The sequence below is a fragment of the Mesocricetus auratus genome, unplaced genomic scaffold (genome assembly GCF_017639785.1).
Source record: "Mesocricetus auratus isolate SY011 unplaced genomic scaffold, BCM_Maur_2.0 Super-Scaffold_100007, whole genome shotgun sequence".
Classification (NCBI taxonomy): domain Eukaryota; kingdom Metazoa; phylum Chordata; class Mammalia; order Rodentia; family Cricetidae; genus Mesocricetus; species Mesocricetus auratus.
In genome coordinates, this window is record NW_024429191.1 from 60,759,144 (window position 1) to 60,780,379 (window position 21,236).

Consider the following 21,236-nt stretch of genomic DNA (forward strand, 5'->3'; position numbering starts at 1 on the left):
CACCCTTCCCTCTTCAACCGATGACGGGGTGAAGTACTGAGGGACAGTTTCTCATATTCTTCCAGGCCCTCCAGAGGCTTGCAAAACAACCTGTAGGCAGAGACAAATCCCTCCTCTGCCCCCATCGGCGCCCCTTGTCCATCCCTGCCCGAGGAGCTCCAACCAGAGGAGCTGGGCGCGGCAGCAAGGCTGATTCCCACCGGGTGCCCTGCAGAGACCCACGAGGACTCAGAGGCTGTGGGAGGCTGCCCCCTACCCGCGCCTCGTGTAGAACCCGCTGCAAACATCTCCGGCACCCGGCCGGCGGGGAGCTGGCATCCTTTGAAAAGGGACATCAGCGGCGTCTGCGGTGGCGTCTACCCAGGAGAACCGCAGTCGCAGCAGTCGGCCGGCCCCCACTCGGATCCCAGCACCAACCTGAATCGCTGAGGAAAATTTTTTGAAAATGTAAAGCACAGGAGAACTGAACGGCGAGGCCAGCCCTGGGCTGACTCTCATTAAGGAGCCGCGCGCGCCCCCAGGCTGGGAATGCGGAATGGACACGTGGACAGACAGGGGAGCCGGGGGAGGGGGGGGAGTCTCCGTGGCGCGCGAGCCGTGGGCCGCGCGCTCCAGGGCCACGTGATCACGGGGAATCTGGGAGGGGAGGGAGGGAGGAGAAGGGAGCGAGCGCGCCAAGCTGGGCGCCCGCCCGCTACGGTCCTGGTGGGCGCTGGATGCCGGACAGAGGAGGAGGGCGGCGAGCATCAGTGTGTGCCTCTCTGGAATCATTTACGGAGGAGCTCCGTGGAGCCGGCGGCGACTGCTTCGGGCAACTGTGGCTTCCTCCGCCTCTTTTTTTTTTTTTCCTGCTCCTTGATTCTTCTTCTTCCCCCACCCCACGTCCAAGGAGAGCTGGCCCCCCCTGCCGGCATATTTCTCTTAGCTCGGCCTCCCAGGCACCAGCTGCTTCCTCCTCGGCCAGGGGCTGCGCAGGTGCTGATGCCTTAGCCCCCTGGCCGCGCTCCCGCTTCTCTCCATCCGCAACCGGGACTGGAGCGGCGATCCGCTCGTCCAAACTGACTCCAAAAGAGCTACAGCCTATTCCCTGCCGCACCAAGGCAACGGGCAAGCGGGTGTTTAGGGGGCAAGGCGAGGGTGATGAGGAGGACCAGGCGTCGGAGACTCTGAACCTCGGAAAAGTTCAAGGTTTGTGCAGGTCCCCCCAGGGAAGGCGAAGAACGGTGCGAGGCGGGGCAGGCCACCTCTCTGCTGAGACAGCGACACCCTACCCGAGAGGAGAGAGAGAGGGGTAGCCCAGTGCTGCCGCGGGCTGACCACCCCGTTTCCCATCCTACAATGCTCAGGGGCTGGATACTGGAGGAGACGCTCCGGGAAGAAATGACAGCTCCTTAGCTGGTTCCTGCTCCCTCGCTTGTTTCATCTCCACGGGGCAGCGGGTGCCTAGAGCTCCACCCTTGCTCCAGCCATCAAGCCCCAGCCAGGCCAGGCGTCGCCGAGTCGGCCTGTGCTAGCGCAGACCTGTGTCGAGACTGGAGAGAGCACGCTGGAGTCCAAGACCGAGCACTGCGAAGGGACAAACATCTGGTCACACACCTCAGCCGTTCCATCTGGGCGTCGCCTAGGGTGGTGGCGACCTGCGTCGCCTGTCTCATCCCTGCAAGGAAACTTTTCCTTCCCCGGATGGATTAAAGTTGCCTGGATTTTCTCTTTCTTTGCGAAAGAAATCATTCGTTTGCTTCCGACCTGGGATTTTCCCGGCTGCTGCAGGGCGCTTGGAGGAGGAGGAAGAAAGCTGCGCTGTGTGTGTGGGGTTGCCACCGAAACCAAAGCGATCCGGGCTCGCGTTGGGGATCTGCACCTTCGAGCGAGTACGGATTGGAGAGGCTCGGCGAGGCCAAGGGCTTCTGCACGCAGCTATTGGCAGCCCTCGGGACGCCGGTGGCAACCCGGCCCCGGGACCGCACGTGCGGCTCCCCCCTCGCCCCTCAGATCCTGCAGGGGGCACCAGCCCCGGGAGGTGGAGACTCCTCCCGCCCCGAGCTGCGCCCCCACCGGCTCCAAGGGTGTAGCCGGTGGCGCCCGGGACGCCCCCTCCCCTCAAAGTGTCCCCAAATTGCGCTCTCTGGCCCCTGAAGCCTCAGCAGAAACATCTGGGCTCCACAGTGAGTTGGAGGCGACCGAGCCCAGCCTAAGACCAAGTCGCCGGGGACCGCTGTCCCCTAGGACTCCTCCCGCTCCTGTCTCGGCCATGGCCCCAGGGATGTCGGGCCGCCACGGCGCCGCCCTGCTCTGCCTCTCCGCGCTGCTCGCCCACGGTAAGTGTCGCGGCGCAGACTCGGGGTGAAGATGCGGCGGGCGCCCCTGGAGGGGGCGGAGGGAGAATCGGAGGAAGGAGCACCCTCATTCTAGTGCTCCCCTGGACTCTCCGCTAACGCTACCAGCACGGCGTCCCCGGCTGCAGCGGGAACCCGGTGAAGGGACCGAGGTTGGTCCAGGGGGGATTAGAGGAGGGGGTCTTTCCCTTGGCCTCAGAGTTAGAATGCAGGGTCCAACCCGAGACCCTGGGGGCGTGTCCGCCCACGGATATCTAGAGTGATGCTAGAGATCAGCCAGATTAGGTCCCCGGCACCCGGCCGCGTCTCCCCGTGCAGCCCGCGAGGCTGATGACTACTGGGACCCACGAGATCCCAGCTTCCCAGCCCCAGCGCACAGGCGGGTGCGGGGCCGTGCGGCCCGCTGCCTGGCTTCCAGCGGCGGGCCTAGGGCAGGGACGCGCACGGTAGGGGCCCGGGAGGCTTGTGAGCTGCATCTCAATGGCCGGCCGGCTCGCGGAGCAAGGCGGGCGGGGGTCTGGGCAGCGGGCGCGGGCCGGGAGACTGGCGGCGCGCGGAGGCAACGGGGCCGCGCTCCCGCGTTCTGCAATCTGTTGCGTCTGCTCCCCAGGCTCGCCTGGGGCTCCGAGCTTCGCGGGAAAGGGGTGACGAAGGGAGGGGCCCAGGGTGGTGCGCCCAGGCAGTGAGACAGAGAGGATGCAGGTTGAAACCGGGGTGGGGGGTGGGGTCTTAGGACAGCCTTCCCCACCCAGAGTGGGAACTCAGATGAGCCTGGAGGACGCTGTGGCGGCTTCCGCAAGCTGGAGATGCTCCAGGAGGCAAGGAGCGCTGACCTAGGCGGAAGGGAGGGAGCTGTAGAAGCAGGTGAGGGTATAGCCCTCTGCTGCATACAACGTGGAAGCAGCTGACCCGGGACGTTCATCTAACCAGCAAAGGACCAGCTTGGTGTCAGAGGGGGTTACAGGGACTCTGATGCCCCACTCTGAGGGTTGAGCCAAGGACAGAATTGGAGAGAGACTTGCTGGAGTGGGCCCTCTCCGTGTGTGGTTGTCAGCTTTTGCCAGAGTCTCTGCAGTCCCTAGGAGCCTGACTGAGCCTGCTGTGAACCCACCCAAGGTCTTTAACCAGAAGCGTTGCTCACTCCTACTAAGATGTATTCGGAAGGTTGAAAGAGTAAGAAAAAATGGCTTCTAGGAATTGTAGGGTCTAAGGGCTAGGAGGCCTAGGGGAACAAGCTGACCTCCCCTCTGGGTGACTGGGTTCCTCCTGCTGTAGGGTTAGCTGTTTTGCCTTTGGTTGAATGGAGATTGCTAGTCTCTTGTTTCTTCACGTGAGCAACGAGCAGGCAATGGCTGGCAGGAATGGGGTGGGGGGTGGGGTAGGGGCTCGGGTGCAGCCTGAGAGCCTTCAGCTCTGGGAGAGATCCACTGTGGGTAAGGAAGGATAAGACAGTTGGATGAGCTGGTAGCAACCCGGAGCTCAACCTAGCAGTGTCTAGGAATGGCTCTTACCCCTGCTTGAGTTTCATTGCTGGCTCAGACCTGGCCCACAGGCAACTAACTCGGTTACTGTCTATAGGCCCATGCTACCCACTGCATATTCTCTGGCCTGGCAGTAGAAATCTGTTCCCCTCCCTGGCCTGTCAGACCTGTCTGCTTCCTAAGCTCCTGCCCTAGGCAGGCCTTCTGGAGTGTCCTGCATGCTGTGTGCCTTAGTTAGGACTCCATGCAGTCTCTGAGTCCAGGGTGTCCAGTGGCTCAGAGCAGGGACCGCTGTCCTTAACCTGTCCACACACAATGCTAGCGCAGTAGTTGCATGCTTAGGACTAAGGACTGACTTGTGGGAAGAAGACAGTGGAGGGGGTGGACAGCGTCCTATTGTCCCCATCCCTGGCTCCCTTTCTAAGTGCTTCCCTGAGCTCGAAAGTCTCTGTGTCAACCCATGCCTCGATTTCACGTTTAAAACTTGAGCATACCCCCAACAAGCAAGATCAAACTGAAAGACATCCTGTAAAACTGAAACAAACCTGAGCCCCAGGCCTTCATCCTGAAGAACCCTGGAACCCCCTCCTGTCAGCACCTCTCAGTTTGAGGAAGGTTCATAGACTTACAGTCACTTAGGCCAACTTACAATAGGTTTTCTAGGCTGTTGTAAGATTCTGGGGGCTGGGGTGGGAGTTGTTGCATGATACAGTACCTGGCAGGGGTCTGAGGCCGAAGGGTTCTGACCACACAGCCAGACTGGGGGCCAGACAGCCTGCGCTTCTGTCTGACTGTGGCGCCATTGGGCAGGGTGACCTTGGGCTGCCTCCCTAGTGTCATGTCCCCATCCCCCCAGCCACAGCTTGTGGTCTCTGGCCCACAAGTTCCTTCCTCATGTTCTGCTGGATGGTTGGGCAGAGGCCTTGTATAGACAGAACACCACACCCCTTCCGGGCCCAGCTCAGCCACACAGGGTGGGCAGAGTGGGGTGTCTGGCAATCTCTTGCCCTGTTCCCAGTCTGAGAATACCTCTGAAGCAGAGCTTAGAAGGTTGCTCTCTAGTATCTGTCTTTGGGGAGGTGATCCTTTACTTTTAGTTTGAACAGGAGTCTGGGGGTCAGGGTGGTGGCTGAAGCTGTTGGAGAGCTGACTGGGTCTGCCCTCTTTCTCAGTAACCTCTACTGGCTGCCTCCTGCCAGTGGGACCAAAGCCCCATTCTCTGCCTGGTATCAGGGTCCTTCGTGATCTTGTTCCAGTGTACCTCTTCCCTATGGTGCTCCTAACCTCTCTCCTTTCTCCATGTGCCTTACCTCACTATCTCACTTCCCAGCCTTCCATGGTCAGCATCTGGCCTCCAGAAACCTTTACCCAGCCTTCAAAGCCAGATCCAATAATACCTCTGCCGGGAACTCTCTTAGACCACCCCCCCCATCATCAAGGCCCTTTCCTGAGCGTTCTCCTGGCACCTCCCGATGGCTGCCCTTTGGGCCCAGTTCCCAGCTGGCGTCTACATGCAGTAAGCCCCCTGCCCCAGCCCTGTGGCTTACACACACTCTCCTGTTAGTCCCATGCCCAGTGCTACACGCGCAGCAGTGGGACAGAAGAAATGGATGAGGCGAAGCAGGCCCACTGGGGTAACGACAGAAGAGGGCAGAGAAAGAGACAGGCTCAGCCTCCAGGAGAGGAAGAAGGGGGAGCAGGACCAGGCCATAGTCCCTGAGTGACTCCTTCAGGCTGTATATCCCACGAGGCACATTGGCCCATGGTCTTAGGAGACTACAGGCTGTCTGACACACCCCGAGACTTTCTCCTGAAGGTTGTGTCTACCACCCCCACTGTGTCTCTCAGGATTGGACAAGCAGCAGGCCAGAAAGGAAGGCCTGCCTTGGTTGAGGAGCTCAGCTCTGTTAATGTGTGAGGCCAGTAGGTGGGGGTGTGTTCTAAACTTGGTGGCAGAAAATGAGCTTTGCTGGAATGCATCCTGAGGATGCTGGGTGCTGGGCTCTGGCTATATGAGTCTCTGTAGAAGGCCAGAGCTGGGACTGGGCTCTGCAAAGGCACCCATGTGGTTGTGGGGGAGGGACAGGAGGCTACAAGCACAGCCTCCAACCATCAGAATATGGCCTATCTACCTGGGCAGGGTCTGGTCTTGTCAGCGTCCAACACTGAAAGAGAAGACCCAGGACAGCCAAATCCAGTCTTCTGGTATACATGGATGAGGAAGTAGGCATGCAGGAGAAAGCCTGGAACTCATGCATTAAGATAATGCTGAAAATTTAACCATCCCTAGAGCCCAAATGGGGTTCCTGGTTTGGTCTAAAGGCCCTAGGCAGTTTTTAATCCCAAAATAGTCTGCAAATCCCAAGCTAGTCCACAGTGGCCAGCCTGTGGACCTTCCCTAATAACCCTGGTTACACACCACAGGGCAGCCTATAGAACCTCAGGGCTGAGTCTCACTCCCTGCTGGACCTCCCAGACCAGCCATGGAGCCCAAAGACCCCCACCTTGTCCCCTCTCAAGGTGCTTTGTCATCACCAGTCCAGCTTCTCAGAGGGTTGAGACTGGAGGAACCCAAATCCAAGACCTGTTTGGGATACAGATCAAGTTCAAGGCCAGCCTGAACAACTGCCTCAGAAAAGTGAAAGAGAAACTAGGACAGTCCAGTGGCACAAAGCTTGTCAACCCTGTGCAAGGCCATGAGTTTGATTCCAGCAACACAACAACAATTTTGTAAGGCCGTTTGGACACAGAGTCTGCATGTTGCAGGACACTCAGTGTGCCTTATCCCGGGGAAGTCCTTTCCTCCTGAGTCTGTTTCCCTCCCCTGACATTTTTAACCTCCTAGTTCTCTGCCCCCTTCCACACCTCCACCTGCAGCAGATGCCAGCACGTGGCTCTGACTGCCCGCTCTGCTCCTCCGCCCCAGCCCTGGCAATCCTCCCTCCCTTCCTGCTAGAGCTCAGCACAGAATTTTAATAAGAAATTAATGAGCCAGGTATGTACGTGTGTATTTTTAAGAAAATAAATGTCTTTTTCTATTTTGCTTCTCTGTCCTTTAAGCTGAAAAGCAAAGTGGGCATGCCTTGCTATCAATTCAAGCTGGCTGTGTTCTGCCTAGCCCTCCCAATGGTTGGGCCACATACCCACCAAAGCCAGTGCCAGTGCTCAGCCAGCCAAGTGTTGTCAATGGAGGATGAATGGAACTTTGGGGAAGGGACAGGTGAGGCCACTGGGACATCAGAGGCAAGCCAACATTCAGGGTAGCCCATCCCCCATGGCCTTGGAGCCCATAAGTCACTGCTATGTCTTGCTTTTTGTCCCTTCAGCTCACTTTTCTTCCTTGCCACCTCTTAGTACACACACACACACACACACACACACACACAAAATGCCAGGCCTTGTTGGCTGTTGGCACCCAGTGGGATGAGTGGGAAATGGAAGCAATTACCTAGATAATTCAATGCTTGTTGCATGAATGAATGGATGCAAGAATGAATACTTAGCTGCAAAAAAGGGCAAGAGTAGAAAAGGTAATTGAAAAAATATTTTGTTTTTGTTTTGTTTTCTTTTTCACTAAATTATCTAGGAAATTATCTGCTTTTAGAAAGTTGCCCTTTTTATCAAACCTGAGTCCTTCCTGTTGCATTCCCTCCCCAAACTTTTGGTCCATGAGAATAGGCAAGAAGCTTGCTCTCTTCACTCAGATGGCTTTTCCAGTTCAGTTCAAACAGCTGGTAAGTTACATGCTTGGCTTGTAGAGCCTGGCAGCCTGTCTCTATTTGCCTGGACCTGTCTTTGGGCCTGGGAGAATGACATACCCAGGGACATCTGGATGATGGATAGCTCTTAACAGTGGTCCGGATTCTCAGAGACATCTCCATCACAATCCCAAGCATGAACACGGTGGGATCCTAAAGAGCAGGGACACAAGACTCCGTCCTACCTGTCTACACTTGAGATTAGTGACCCCACTGTGTCCTCAGGTGGCCATCATGTGAAGCCACTTCCCAGTGAGCAGTCATGGCCATGCGTGCTCTAAAGTCGGGCTTTCTAACGCTCTACCTGGAGCTCTCTTGCCATCAGAGAGAACGCTGACATGGACAGAGAACGAGGGAGCCTGTGAATACACTAGGCTGCGTGAGATTCCCTTTCTCCCTTGATCTCTTAGGTGTGTCCAGTCTCTTAATGACCCTCCCTCTCCATCTCTGTCTCCCTCCCCTTCTCCCTCTTCCTCTCCATCTCTCTCTCATCTCCCTCTCCCTCTCCTTTTCCCTCTCCACCCCCATCATTCCCTCTGACTAGAACACTCTTCCACCTTCTCACCAACCTAGTCTAGACAGCACATCCACTCTTTACATCCAGAAAGCCACTGTCTGATTAGGGATATTATTGCTGTGATGAAACACCTGGACCTAACAGCAAGTTGGGGAGGAAAGGGTTTGTTTGGCTTATGCTCCCACATTGCTATTCATTGTTAAAAGGTTCCTGTCCTGACAGGAACCTAAATGGGGAAGGAACCTGGAGGCAGGAGCTGATTCAGAGGGGTGCTGCTTACTGGCTTGCTCTGCCTGCTTTCTTACAGAAGGACCCAGGACCACCAGCCCAGGGTGGTCCCACCCACATGGGCTGAGCCCTCCCACATCAATTACTAATTAAGAAAATGCCCCACAGGCTTGCCTATGGAAACATTTTCTGAGTATTTTGATGATTGTCTAAATGAACCAGTGCACAAACCCTTGGCTATATCCATGCATACACAGACACTGTCTTCAGCACTCAGCAAGCATTCAGTTGGTGCTTACTTACTTGGTGGGGCCAGACATCATCTCAAACAGTCTTAGAGTGAAACTCCTCAGGCTGCTGACTAGCTGTCCTTGGGCAGTCAGGGAGGCAATGGCCGGGAGTGCACACGTTCATCAGGTGTGCTATGCTGTCAGAGACAAGAGTCGTGTAAGAAGAGTAAGGAGTTCTAGAGCAGCAGTACAGTTTACCCCAGCAAAGTGAGCTCCCACTGAATGGGGCATCGTTAGGTATGAACTTCAAGGAGTGAGGAGATGAAAGTGAGACCATCAGTATCTACAGGCCTTCGTAGAGGAAGCATGGTGAAGAACTCTGAATAGGTGTGGCCACTCGGGAAAGTGAGAGCCTGGCAAGACTTCCCTAGGAGGCCAAATACCAGTGTCCTCATCTCACAAGACCCAGGGTGCCATGCAGCATTCTCTTCCTTCTCCATGGTCACATGTGTTGACTAATTATCAAACTTTGCAAAAATCCTGCTCCCGAGGACCTGGGCATGACACGTGCTCTCTTGGCCTGATTTTATACCACTTTGATTTGAGGGGGTGCTAGCCAAGAGATAGAGGCTCTGCCAGCATCCGGGGAGCACAGAGCCTGCTTCCTATAAATCTCTGAGCAACCTTCAGTGGTCCCTGGTCACCTGCTCTGGAACCTCTCTGCCTGCCTCATCATTGACCTGCAAGTGTCTTAATGTTGACCTCGCCTCCCAGCACCAGATACTAGCCAGTGATTATCAATGGTGTCCACACCTCAGCCGCGGGGATGTCCGTATGTCTCCTGCCTTGTTCTTCCTCTGGTGCTATATAGGTGTTTGGGCCTTTGTCTAATGGGAAGAAACTCTCCCACTGGAAATAGGAAAAATGGTCATTTTTCTCTGCTGCCAACACAGCAGAAAAATGATCTCAATTTTCTGTGGCTGTTCTCAGAGAGGTAAAAACTGCCAGTAGCCAGCCCATGGGTGGGAGGGCTGAGAGGGTAGGGAAGACAGGCGGTGATTGGGGTTTAGCCCCCACTGGTGCACTATAGCCCTTCCTGAGACATTGTCCCCGACCTTGGCCCCTACTGATCACACACCTGCATTGGGCAGCCATTGCTCTGTCTGCTGAGCACCGATTGTATCCTCCGGTTGATGTTGGGCATTGAGTCATCCCCTGGAACCAGTAGAGGACCTGTTTTGCTTCCACACGGCTATGACATTCAGAGCTTTCCTTCTCCACCCACTCTTTCCCTGTACTCAGCATTAAAATCCCTGACTCCTTTGCCCCTGGTGTGATATGGGCCAAGTTGTTCAACCACTCTCTGCCTAAGCTCCTCATCTGCCAAGATGATGATCAGAGTACCCCACTTGCGGGGTTTGTTGTGATGATTCAGTGAGTTATTTCATGCCAAATATTTCAGCACATGGCACCGAGCACAGAACAAACGCGTAAAAATGACGGTTGTCAATATTATCATTACTAATGTCATTAGTGTGTACCAGGAGCCAAGTTGAATGTGAAGATGAAGCTATCTGTCCCTGCTAATCTGTCCTTAAAGAGGTTTCTAATGCAATGTCCTAGAGGGAGGACACTTGTCTGCAGGGATGGTCACCAGACGATTGGAGCCACCATGGGAGGGACATGGAAATGTTGTAGGGAGACTGGGAGAACTATGTAACTTGGAGAGATCATGGGAGGCATCTGGGAAGAGGTGGCTCGGGAGCCCTGGTCAGGTTCCAGAATGCTGCTGTGAAGGTGAGCCTGTCAGTGTCTCTTTCCAGGGAAGACAGAGCCAGGGCAAGACGGTTGCAGGCCTAGTGCTCAGAGCCTGGGGGTGGGGTGAACAGGTGAACAGAGACTGCATGCTGAGGAGCAGTATGGGAGGCTAAATGCCAGGCCTCTATGTAGCCGTTCCTTACCAAGATGTTCTGTCTAGAGACCTCTCGAAACTGTGACCCTGTGTTCCACAAAGTGCTTGGAAGCCATTGAGAGTTGTAGAGAGGGAGGATGACACCACACAAGCAGCATTCTTAACAATGGCCAGGTCAGGGGACAAACTGCAGATCGGTCCAGAGTGTGGAAGGAAGTTGTAGCGCTACCATCTGGAATTGTGGGTTTTGGCATGGGAAGTGGCCATTAGCTGTCTTTTCGGGTACTGCCTTGGATGGTGAAAAACCCACTCTCAGAACCAGATTTGAGGGTGAGCTCTGCCTCTGTGGCTGGCTGGGGAGCTGGAAATGCCGGATTCTCGTGGGTCTGCAAATGTGCAAATGGAAGGTGGGGAGCCTATGACCCAAGACTCAGGACGTGGAACTGACAAGGCCCAGAGTGCCCGGAGGCACTTGCTTTATGGGCTCCTGCACAGCACATTATAGCCCAAGCCCAGAGACTCCAACTGCCCTCTACTGTGTGATGGAGGCCCAGCCAGTCTCATTTCACACCTACCCACCAGCCAAAGGCAGAGGAGACTTAGCTGCTCTGGGAGCCTGTAGCCTGCTGGGAGACCTCGGGAGCCAGTTACATGGGGGCTGGGATGTTGGGAGCATTCCACAGTACCCCAGCCTGTTCCAACCCTTCCCACCACAGGGACGCCAGCTGGCCTGAGAGCCGGGGACTTCGGAAGCTTGGTCCCCAGAGCCTCAGTTTCCCCACCTGCAGCCTGGGAGCATTGGAGCCGTCTCTCAGGAAGCTGTGCCGGGGCAGAGTCCACTCTGGAGGCACTGGGAACAAACAGCAGGCTCCTGCCACAGGGCTTAGTAAACACAGGTTTCTTCTTTTCTTTCTTGTCCAGAGTCAGGCCTCTGCCTGCCAGGAAGCATGTTCAAAATGTGCCAAAGGCTTCCCGGAGAGCAGTTGTCTGGTGATTGGGGTTTTTGTTTTGTTCTGTTGAGTCTTTTTTTTTTTTTAAGCCCTAATGCCTCCTAGCAACACACTGTTGGGTTTTAGGACCACAGTAGCCGTCTCAACAGCTCCGCCCCTGCCCAAATCTCTGCAGTAGCCCAAGTCCCTGCCTCTGACTCTGCCATAGCACAAGAATGGCACTTGCCCAGAGGGGCCTTGACCTCCTGAGATTCGCATCCCTATCAAGCAATCCCCAAGGTGAACAGAGGATGACCTTCACCCCCATAGCCGGGGCCTGGGTCTAGGGTCGCATGGAGTTTCTGGCTCAGGACCCTGGCCTCCATGATCTTGTAGCTTGAAAGCTCTCACAGGGACAACACAGAATGAATCTCTGAGGACTCATTACACACACACACACACACACACACACACACACACACACACACACACGGCTACATATCTACAGTGGGAAGAAAATCTTACCTATCCTGAAGACTCCTCGAAGGCCGGTCATTAGAGCAACATGCCCTGCGTGGCACCTACAAATCTTGAGACAAAGTCATGGAGCTGCTGCTTTTAGTGGTGTCACTGGCACCAGGGAACCTGAGGGAGTCGGTTCACGAAGGTCTGTCCCAGTGGTCCTCACACCCATCACCTGCATTTTTCTCCTTCCTCTGCTATTTCTCCCCCACCCCCATGACGGCATGGATGATCAAACCCATCTGCCCAGGGCTTGGGGGCAGGGTGTAGGGTTCCTGATTTTATTGCCAAACAGTAATATAGCAGAAGCCATGTGTCTGCTGCAAAGTAATTTTAACAATATATTTCAATCCATCTGTCCAAAAGATGATTGTTTCGTAGGAAGCTGTGAGTGGATGTCTGGGGCTCCTGTTTCCTTCTGTCGGAGTCACAGCGTCAGAATTCCGGCCTTGCACTCTGGCAGCAGCAGACTTAGCTCCCTTCTGAACCCCACCCCCAAGCACACCAACTCCCCCTCCTGGATGGTGCACCCAGGACCTCTTCCCCGCAGGGCCACTTCCAGGGCCTACTTCTCGGGGACCCCACTAGTCCTGAACAGCTCTTCTTGATTCTTTGAAAGCCCCTGCCCACTTAGAGCCCGCTCTGCCTTTCCCAATGCTGTGGTTCATGTTAACGATGGTGACCCCTCTTAGAAGCAGCTGCACCTGGAGCTCCTGCACCTCACCCCCTACCACTGCCAGACTCTGGACATCAAGGTCAAATGCAGTCACCCTTCTGCTCAGCGTGCCCTCCCCTCACCAGGAGAGAAAGCCAGAGTCATTGAAGCAGCTCCCAAGCTTACTGGGAATGTCGTTTCTTCCCACCCTGCCTCTGACCTCTCCTCTCTAGCCACACTGGCTTCCCAGCATGCTGAGTGTGGTGCCCCAGAGGCTTGGTCTTCGGGTCCCTCTGTCCTTTAATCTCTCAGATGTTTACCAGGGCAGCCTTCTCTGGCCACTCGCTCCGCGCTGGGATTTCTCCCAGAAATACAGAGCTATGTGTCTTCTTGCTAAGAGGTTGAACCCCCAGCTGAAGGGAGGTCCCTGCCAGCCGAAAACACATTTGTTTTGATGAGTGTTGTACCCAGCACCTGGACCAGGGCCCAGCACAGGGATTCTCAGTCTATAACATGAAAGGAAGGAATCAATTGGAGGTGTGGCCCCCTCCTTTCCTCTTACTTGCCATCCAGAGAGCTGCCGGAGAAACAAATTAGTCCTTAAATGGATGGTAGAAGCCAGAGGCATTCATTTCTTCACTCACTCATCCACACATTTGTCTGCAAATCCTAGCTGTGTGATCTTAGAGAAATTGCTTACCTTCTCTGTGCTTGGTTTCCTTGTTTACATAATGGAATACTAGTAGTATGATCTCCATGAAGTTATTACAATGAATTTAGGAGATTATGTGGACCTGGAGGAAGGTTTGGCTTGTGGTACGTGCTCAATACATTCCAGCTATTATTGCTGTTGTAATGCTATTGAAGGGTTTATCTGTGCTGAGCGTGCAGCACACACTGGGCTTGTATATGGCAGCCACAGGCTGGCACGGGGCAAGTGTGCAAGCAGGTTTGGTGCAGCGCAGTTGATGCCAAGTAGCAGAGGTGCTTCAGAACACCTGGTCTAACCTGGGCTTTGGAGGGGGCCAGTGGTGGCTTCCTGCCATGGAAGCCACAGCTGCCAAACTCTGTACCAAGCAGCAGCATGTTGAACCTCAGCAGCGCCATAGCAGAGAGAGAGAGAGAGAGAGAGAGAGAGAGAGAGAGAGAGAGAGAGAGAGAGAGAGAGAGAGAGAGTTTTGTCTGGAGCCTGCTCACTCCATATAGCATGCAGGGAGGTGTTTCAGCTCTGCACCACACTGGGGAACATACTACTGTTCCCTGGCTTCTACCTACTAATCTGTGAAGGGGGAATCCTGGGAGTCAGTGAGCCAGTGGGAGCTGGAGGCCCCAGAAGCAGATGGTAGGTACCTTGTGGGCATCTTAACACAAAAGGGGAAACTGAGGCTTGCAATGATTGACTTCCTGTCTATCTCTCCCCTTTGCTTCCTTTTCTTTAGCTCACAGCTGTTCCCTCTGGTCCCCTGCTCTGTCGTAGGGTACCCTAGCGCGTGGGCCTCTCAACACAAAAGGGGAAGCTGAGGCTTGGAATGACTGACTTCCTCTCCATCTCACCCCTTTGCTTCCTTTTCTTTGGTCGGCAGCTGTTGCTTCTGGTCCCCTGCTCTGTCATAGGGTACCATAGCCCTAGAGCCCCAACCCTAAGAATCACATTTCTGCTCCAAGGCTATGCAAGTTGGTTTGCATAAAACTATCCCCGGCCTTGCCTTTAAAAGTCTTCATCGTTTCTCTAAACAGCCCTAAATGATTTCTGTAAATTGCTCTAAGTAGGAAAAAAAAGAAGGAAAGAAGTAAAAGGGAAAGAGAAAAAGAATAATAATGTCCGTGCCGACTGCCGGACCAGAATGTGGATGACTCTCGCCTCCACCTGTTCCTTCCTGCAGGGGACCATACCACAAAACCCAAACCATGCCATCTCCCTCAGGCAGGTGACCATCAGACAGGAAGTAGTTCCCTCCCCTGCCCTGCTATCCCTGCCACTCCAGACGTCTTTGGGGACATGTACCTCCCTTGTCAGCTACCACTCTTCAGGAGGAACTGCTCTTCTTGTCAGTTTAGGGACTTCCTGAAAAAGGTGGGGCCTGCCCATCAGAGGGATCCAGTTCCCTCTAGGCAAGGACTGGGTGGAGAACACTAGGATCCCCTCTAGAGCCTGGTTTCTCCCACCATAGCTCAGACTGCACAGGCTGGTTCCCAGACTGAGACCTCTGGGTTCCTCCAAGCACATGCTAGTTGGTTTGATCATGGTTCCTCCTTCACAGCTTTCCCCAGCACCTGCTGTGTGTCAAAGCCTTCCCAATGATGCTTCCCTGACAAAGTCAGAGAGCTGCACTAATCTATGGGCAGAAAGATAAATATTCAGAAGCAGCTTGATACTATGTCCATTTAGCAAAATATTAGTAGTAGGTTCACCACTGAGGCCCATGATCTATCCAGCACAGTTTCTTGTTCCTGTTAACTGTACCACGCATGAATCCCATTTTATGAAGAGGACCTTAAACCCAATAAGAAAGTGGTTGGTTACTTCCTCCTGCAAGCATAGCCCCTTAGAGGAGAACTAGAACCAGGCCCTAGGTGTGGCTTGGCTCTCCTGGCGTAGGATCCACACTAGAGGCTCTGTGTGGAAGCCCCACTATGGCCTTGAACTTAAGCTCAGTCCAGGTCATCCCCATGCTATCATGATCACAGCTCTGTTGTGACCAGAGAGCAGGGGTAGGGGTGGGCAGTTTTGGGGTAGTCTTGACTTACTTCCTCCAGCATCTCTCCTGTATGCTCACCATATTCGCTACCGTGAAGTGGCACCATTGCCTGGTATTGCCAGATCCTGACATGATCATGTAGCCACAAGTCCTTTTCCCTTGCCCAGGCCAGTGTCTCTGTGTGAAATGTGATAAGATTGGGTGAAATAAGTGATTTTCTACAACAATTTTAGGCATGGAAATGTATGCCACACATGATATACAACACATCATAACATCTTCATACAGCACACACATCCGGATGGCAGGTGACATAGGTGAAAACCAGCAGCCGGATGAAGGAAAATGAGGTCTCACGAGTTCCACTTTCCCCAAAACCCCATGGCAGCCCTGAAACATGTCCATGAAGCCAATAGTCAGGCACTGGGTCTGGTGTCACCACACCACTGAGAACCCACAGGGCACTGCTAGTAGGAGCATCCGCAGACTTCCGTGCTCTCTTTACCCAAGACCCCACTCTGCTTTCCAGGGGAGGTGAGCCCCAGGGAGATGGGCTGACTCCAGCACCCACGGCACCAGATGGAGTCCAGTGGGATTAGAGCCACAAGGACCAGAAAGGCTTGGGTGGCGAAAGACGGGTGCCCATACCAGTCCTGTCCACATTCCCAGCAGGCAAGCCGTTCCAAATGCCACAGAACCGCCATTTGTCATCTTCGTGGGCTCCCTTTGATGTGCTGAGAAGGAAGGAGGACAAACACAGACGCAGCCTCCGCTCCCTCTCCCACTTAATTGGAACCCAATTAAGTGAATAATTGTTACAAATGTGAAATCACCGTCCACTGCTCGGGGGTGTGGCCTGCACACAGCATGAGCCACAGGCCCCTCTAGAGACAGACTTGGCCTAGCACTTGGATCCCCGCAGTGGGGTGTGTTGACCTGTAGAGCTCCCCACTCTCCTTCACTAGTTGCCCTAGAACTCAGCCAGCCACCGCCCCAGCCCATGGCTGCTCCAGCAGAGTAATCCATCCAGATGTCAGCCTCTGCTCAGGCATTCACAGCCTGCTAGACTGTCTCTATGCCAGGTATGGCTCACTAGCTCCGAGCTCATGCATGCTTGCTCGTGGGAGCTCACCGCTCATAAGTGGCATGCATGCATAGGAAGTAAATCAAGGCGGAGAGATAGGTGCCACCAAGGACAGTGAGGGACCCAACTGGAACATCAAAAGCCTTAGGCAAAAGCTTTCTAAGGAAGGGGGATGCTCCTGGGACTGTCCACTTGATAGAGGGAGGAGGACAGATATATGGAGAATCAGAGCATGGAAGACAAATGACTCACTTTAGGGAGTGTCATAGAAGCCTTTGCAGTGAGCACCCCACACCCGATAGGCATTTGCCAACATCACTCATACCTACTTTCCTCTGGGCAGTGGTAACATGGTGGAGTGGTTTGTTTGGTGCAAGGCTCTGCACATGGGCTTTTAGGGTAGAAAGACCTCATTAGTGATACACCCAAAGCGGATGGCAAATCCCTTTGCAACTGTGTGATGAGGACTTGGCTTGAATTGGGGTTTTCTGGATTCAGGAGCTGCTCAATCAGAAGATGTTGATCTTGGCCACACACTAGGTCTGCCATCCCACTTAGCATCTGAATCTGCTCCTAGGTAATTCTTGGGATAACCCAGTGCCAAAGCAAGTCGGGGAGTGGAGAATAGCTGGGCCCCAGAAGCCAGCATCACATACGGCTCCTGGCACTGATTGGTCTGAGGAGGTTCCCCAATGCTGAGAGACTTGGTAGGTGGGACATCTGGAAGGTTCTCAGGGTCAGAGAACAGAGCTTGGAGAGGAGGAGAAAGTATGTTGAAGATGGGTGTGTGCTATTGGTCTGTGTGTGTACAAGCTCACTGTGTGTGTGTGTGTGTGTGTGTATGTATGAATGTGTGTTTGTGCAGGTTCATACATATATGTGCATATGCATGTAAAGTCCAGTGGTCCATGTTAGATGTTTTCCTCTTCCACTCTCAGCCTTGTTTTTTGAGACCTGGTCTCTCACTGATTTTGGAGCCTATTAAACTAACTGGCTAGGCTGACCAGTCAGGAAGCCTCAAGGACTCTGTCTCTGCCTCCCCAGTGCTAGGATTACAGGTGCTTTCCAATACACCCAGATTTGTATATAGGTCTCCGTATTCACACCGTAATCACTTAACCAACTGAACTGTCTCAGGTCAGTCCCCAGACCTATCTTTCAATAATTTGGAGAAAAACTTTATTTTGTTTCCTATCTGCTTCTGTGGCCCTTACCTTTCTCATTTGGTTCTCTGTTCTGGGTCTAGGTGCCCAAGGCAGGTCTTCTAGAGCCACTGTTGAGTATCGCTGTATATGTAGATGGGGCTACTCACTGCATGAATTGTGAATAATGTGTTTGGTGGGCTAGCCTTGGAACAAAATTGCCAACACCACAAGCTGAGCATTCCAGATCTGAAGATCTGAAATCCAAAGTGCTCCCAACTCAGAAAGGCTTTGAAAGATGTGACACCCCCAAGAGGAAAACTCCACACCCCACCTCACTAAATGGGCCACAGTCAAAATGCAGATACATTGGAAAGAATAACCGTCAAGCTACATATTTGAACAAGACATAAATTAATTTCGTGTTTACTCTTGGGTCCCATCCCTAAAATGTCTCTAACTGAAAAAGAATCTGAAATTCAAGGCCTTTCTGGCCCTGAGAAGTGTTTCCAGGCTCCACCTGCCAATTTCCAATCAACTGTTTGTAAGCAGGCCACTTAAAAGTTGAAGGGTCTGGGTGGAACATGAGTGGGGCGGGGTTAGACAGATATATTCTCTGTGACCCATCCTAGCCAGAGTTCCTTGAGGGTCTTCTCTGAGGCATTACTTTAGCACCCTGGTTGGCAGAGGGCTGGGAGCCAAGGACTGAGGACAGGTGTGGGGCAGGCCTGGCCCTGAGCCAACAGGGTGGAGCTGGGAATGCATGGAGCGCCAGGGCGATTTCCTAGAGGCCTAAAGCGGGGAGCCCAGGAAAACAGCTCCCATAAATCAGACTCCAAGCAAGAAAGGAGGTATGCAGCTGGAAAGGGGGAACTGTGAGGCCAGCGGGGGGGGCTGTGGGAGCCCTGGCTCTACATGGGCTCCCATTGGCATTCACAGAGGCAGAGAGAGAATGAGTCTCCAGCTTGGACAATGGGGATCAGTGGACAAGGGGCTTGTCTGCCGCCTCTGCCTCCTCCTCTTCATTCTCTGTGTAGCCCTGACTGTCCTGGATCCCACTCTGTAGACCAGGCTGGCCTTGAACTCAGAAATCCGCCAGCCTTTGCCTTCCTAGGACTGGGATTAAAGACTGGTACCACCACTATACAGCATCCCGGCTGCCTTCTTAAAGTATAGAATTCTGACAACAGGCATCCTGTGGACAGAGTTGCTCAGGGGGCTCTAGCCTGTCACTTCCTATATGCATGGGGATGGGCAGTTAACTTGCCCCATCATTAGTGAGGAGAGAGAAAGTTGCTAAGAGAGGGGAACAGAGTAGCAAGGGGGCCTGGGAGGAGCCTGTTCTGCTGTTCCCTGGGAGGCCCAAACTGCAAAGATCCCGTGCTAAGTGTCCAGGGAGCCCCCCTCCCCTTTCCCTGCTCCCAGGGGTTGCCGTTGACCTCAGAATAAGGGGATTGGGCTCTCTACTGAAGCTGTTATGTCAGCTCTGTGGGGAGTGGTGGTCTTTCCTCAGAGGCCACTTTTGTCCCCAAAGCCCCAGCCCTGCTTCCTGAGGATGGAAGACTCAGAGAGGCAGCCATTCACAGGGGAGATGACCCTGGTGGCCTTGGGGGAGGGGCTGTCCCTGACCACACAGGGTGACAGTGATTAAATGCACCAGCAGCTGGGCCATCAGGCCCTCCCTGCTGCTAATTTGGGTCAATTAAGCCAATTTGTCTTTGTTGACTGGATGTCCCTTCTCTGTAATGGCTTTGGCCCCTCTGGGACCTGGGAGGAAAAAAAAATGGGGAGGAGGAGTCTCCTGACCACAAGCTCTCCTCCTCCCCCCAGGATACCCCCAAAGCCCTGGGCTCAAGGGGGGGGCTTCGGGAACCTTGTGACCTTTCCATTGTCACAGGGGTGTTGTCAGCAGCCCCATCCGGCAGCTGCCCCAGACTTCACCTCCTCCCAAAACAGAGTGATAGAACTCTTCAGAGTCAGCTCCAGGCCCGGTATTTACTCTGTGGTTACCTTCTGACCTCTGCAATTTCCCCAAGATGCTTGCTGTGGGGTCTGGTCCTGCTGCTCTGAAACCCCCTCCCCACGTTTCCTTGGAAACTCACTTCTGAGGTATCAGATTCCACCTTGCACAAAAGAAAGGGAAGAAGACTCAAAAAATTGATGGCTTCAGAGGGAAGAGGCACTGGGCGTGCTCCTGAGAGGGTTCCTGGCTGTGGGATTATAATGAGGCTACCCCCAAGCCCAGCCTCCCTACAGTGAGTGGGGTGGCAACCCAAGGTCAGAGGCCAGACTGCCATACAGCCCTGTCTCCTCTTGCTGTGAGCACTGGCATGCCTCTTCATTTCTTGGACCTCAGTTTACCTATACCTAGCTCTGGAGGCATAGGAAGATGGTTGGCCTTGGCTCCCATAGCTCTCACATGAAGGATTGGCATAGAGGTAGTACAGTATGATGGGTAGTTTTCTCTTGCTCCTGTCTAGGAAATGTAGCATTACCTCTTTCTCCACTCTGGACAAGTGAGCCAAGGAAAGGCTATCATATATAGGGACACATGGGGACAAAGAAGACAAAAAGCTCCTTTGTGATCCCTGTAAAAGCTTCATCATCTCCACAGAATCAGTGGAGGGAGGGTACTGCCCAGGGCAGTGGGTCATGAGGGAAGGGGCTCTGGGGAGAAGGCAACCAGGGAATGGAGCTTGGCAGAATCAGTCCCAACCGTGCACACATGGGATTACCCATGCATCAGTAACTCTCACACACATAGGATGGCTTCCTTAGCCCACCCTGTGACCGGTGAAGATGGGAACAGGTCAGAGGGGGACAGAAACAAATTGAGGTGTGAGTCATCACTTGGAGTGCTCTCTCCATAAGCACAGCTCACTAGACTTGTCCTGTGTGGCGTCAAGGACACCTTCCCATGAGCTGTGACCCGCAGTCTGAGCCCATTGGTCCCATGGCTAAGTCCTAGGTGCTTTTATGAATGGATGAATCTAGGTGGACAGCAGGTAGAATGAGAGGCTAAGGTGCCTAACAGTGGCAATACAGTAGATCCATACCCCTCCCTCTCTCCATCCACCAAGTGTTCTCCTAGAGGCTAAGCCTGTGAAGCTTGTCAGCTGTGTGACAGGCTGACCTGCATAGGCATCCATATTAAGCCCGTGAACCTAAAAGCTGACAGGCTCACTGACAGCACAGAGTCCTGAAGGGACCTGAGGGAAAGGCTAAGTCCCTTCTCTTACTTCTGGTATAGACATGGAGCCCCAGGTGGTTCCTAGCCAGAAAGCTGGGCAGATGCATGCCGTGGAGGCCAGTCATGGTTCCCAGGCCCACTGGCCTCCTTGTTTAAGCTGAATGAACACCCATGCTGTTCCGGGTACCCAGGGAGAAGGGGAAGTGTGTGATGGTTTGCCTGCAGAAGGGCCTGTCAGATGGGTATATATGCCAAGAGCACATTGGCGTAGATCATGGAGAGTCCCTCACAGCTTCTCCTTTCTCTGGTATGATCTTGACAAGGTCCCCCACCAGCCAGCCTTTTCCTGGGGGTGTTTCTGGGTTCCCAGGCTATGCCTTCCCACCTCTCTGACATGCCTGTCCCCTGACTGATGTGCCTTACTAGGTACCCCGTCTGTGTTGAGAGCCTCAAGATCTAGTGGACACCCTTTGAATGTTCTGTAGGTTCTCAGCCCTGTCCTTCCCCTAGGCTGGACCACATATTGTCCATCTCTTTACTCAGATGTCAAATA

General features: G+C 53.9%; 1 protein-coding gene across 1 annotated transcript in view; it reads left to right on the forward strand.

The window, feature by feature from the left end:
• The first annotated feature begins 668 nt into the window (after positions 1-668).
• The window catches only part of Tmem132e (transmembrane protein 132E), a 55,297-nt gene continuing 34,729 nt past the window's right edge, over positions 669-21,236 (forward strand). Inside the window, exon 1 of the mRNA XM_005076962.4 lies at positions 669-2,318. Within this exon, the coding sequence (XP_005077019.1) occupies positions 2,252-2,318 (67 nt within the window). The 5' untranslated portion in view covers positions 669-2,251. The remainder of the gene's footprint in view (positions 2,319-21,236) is intronic.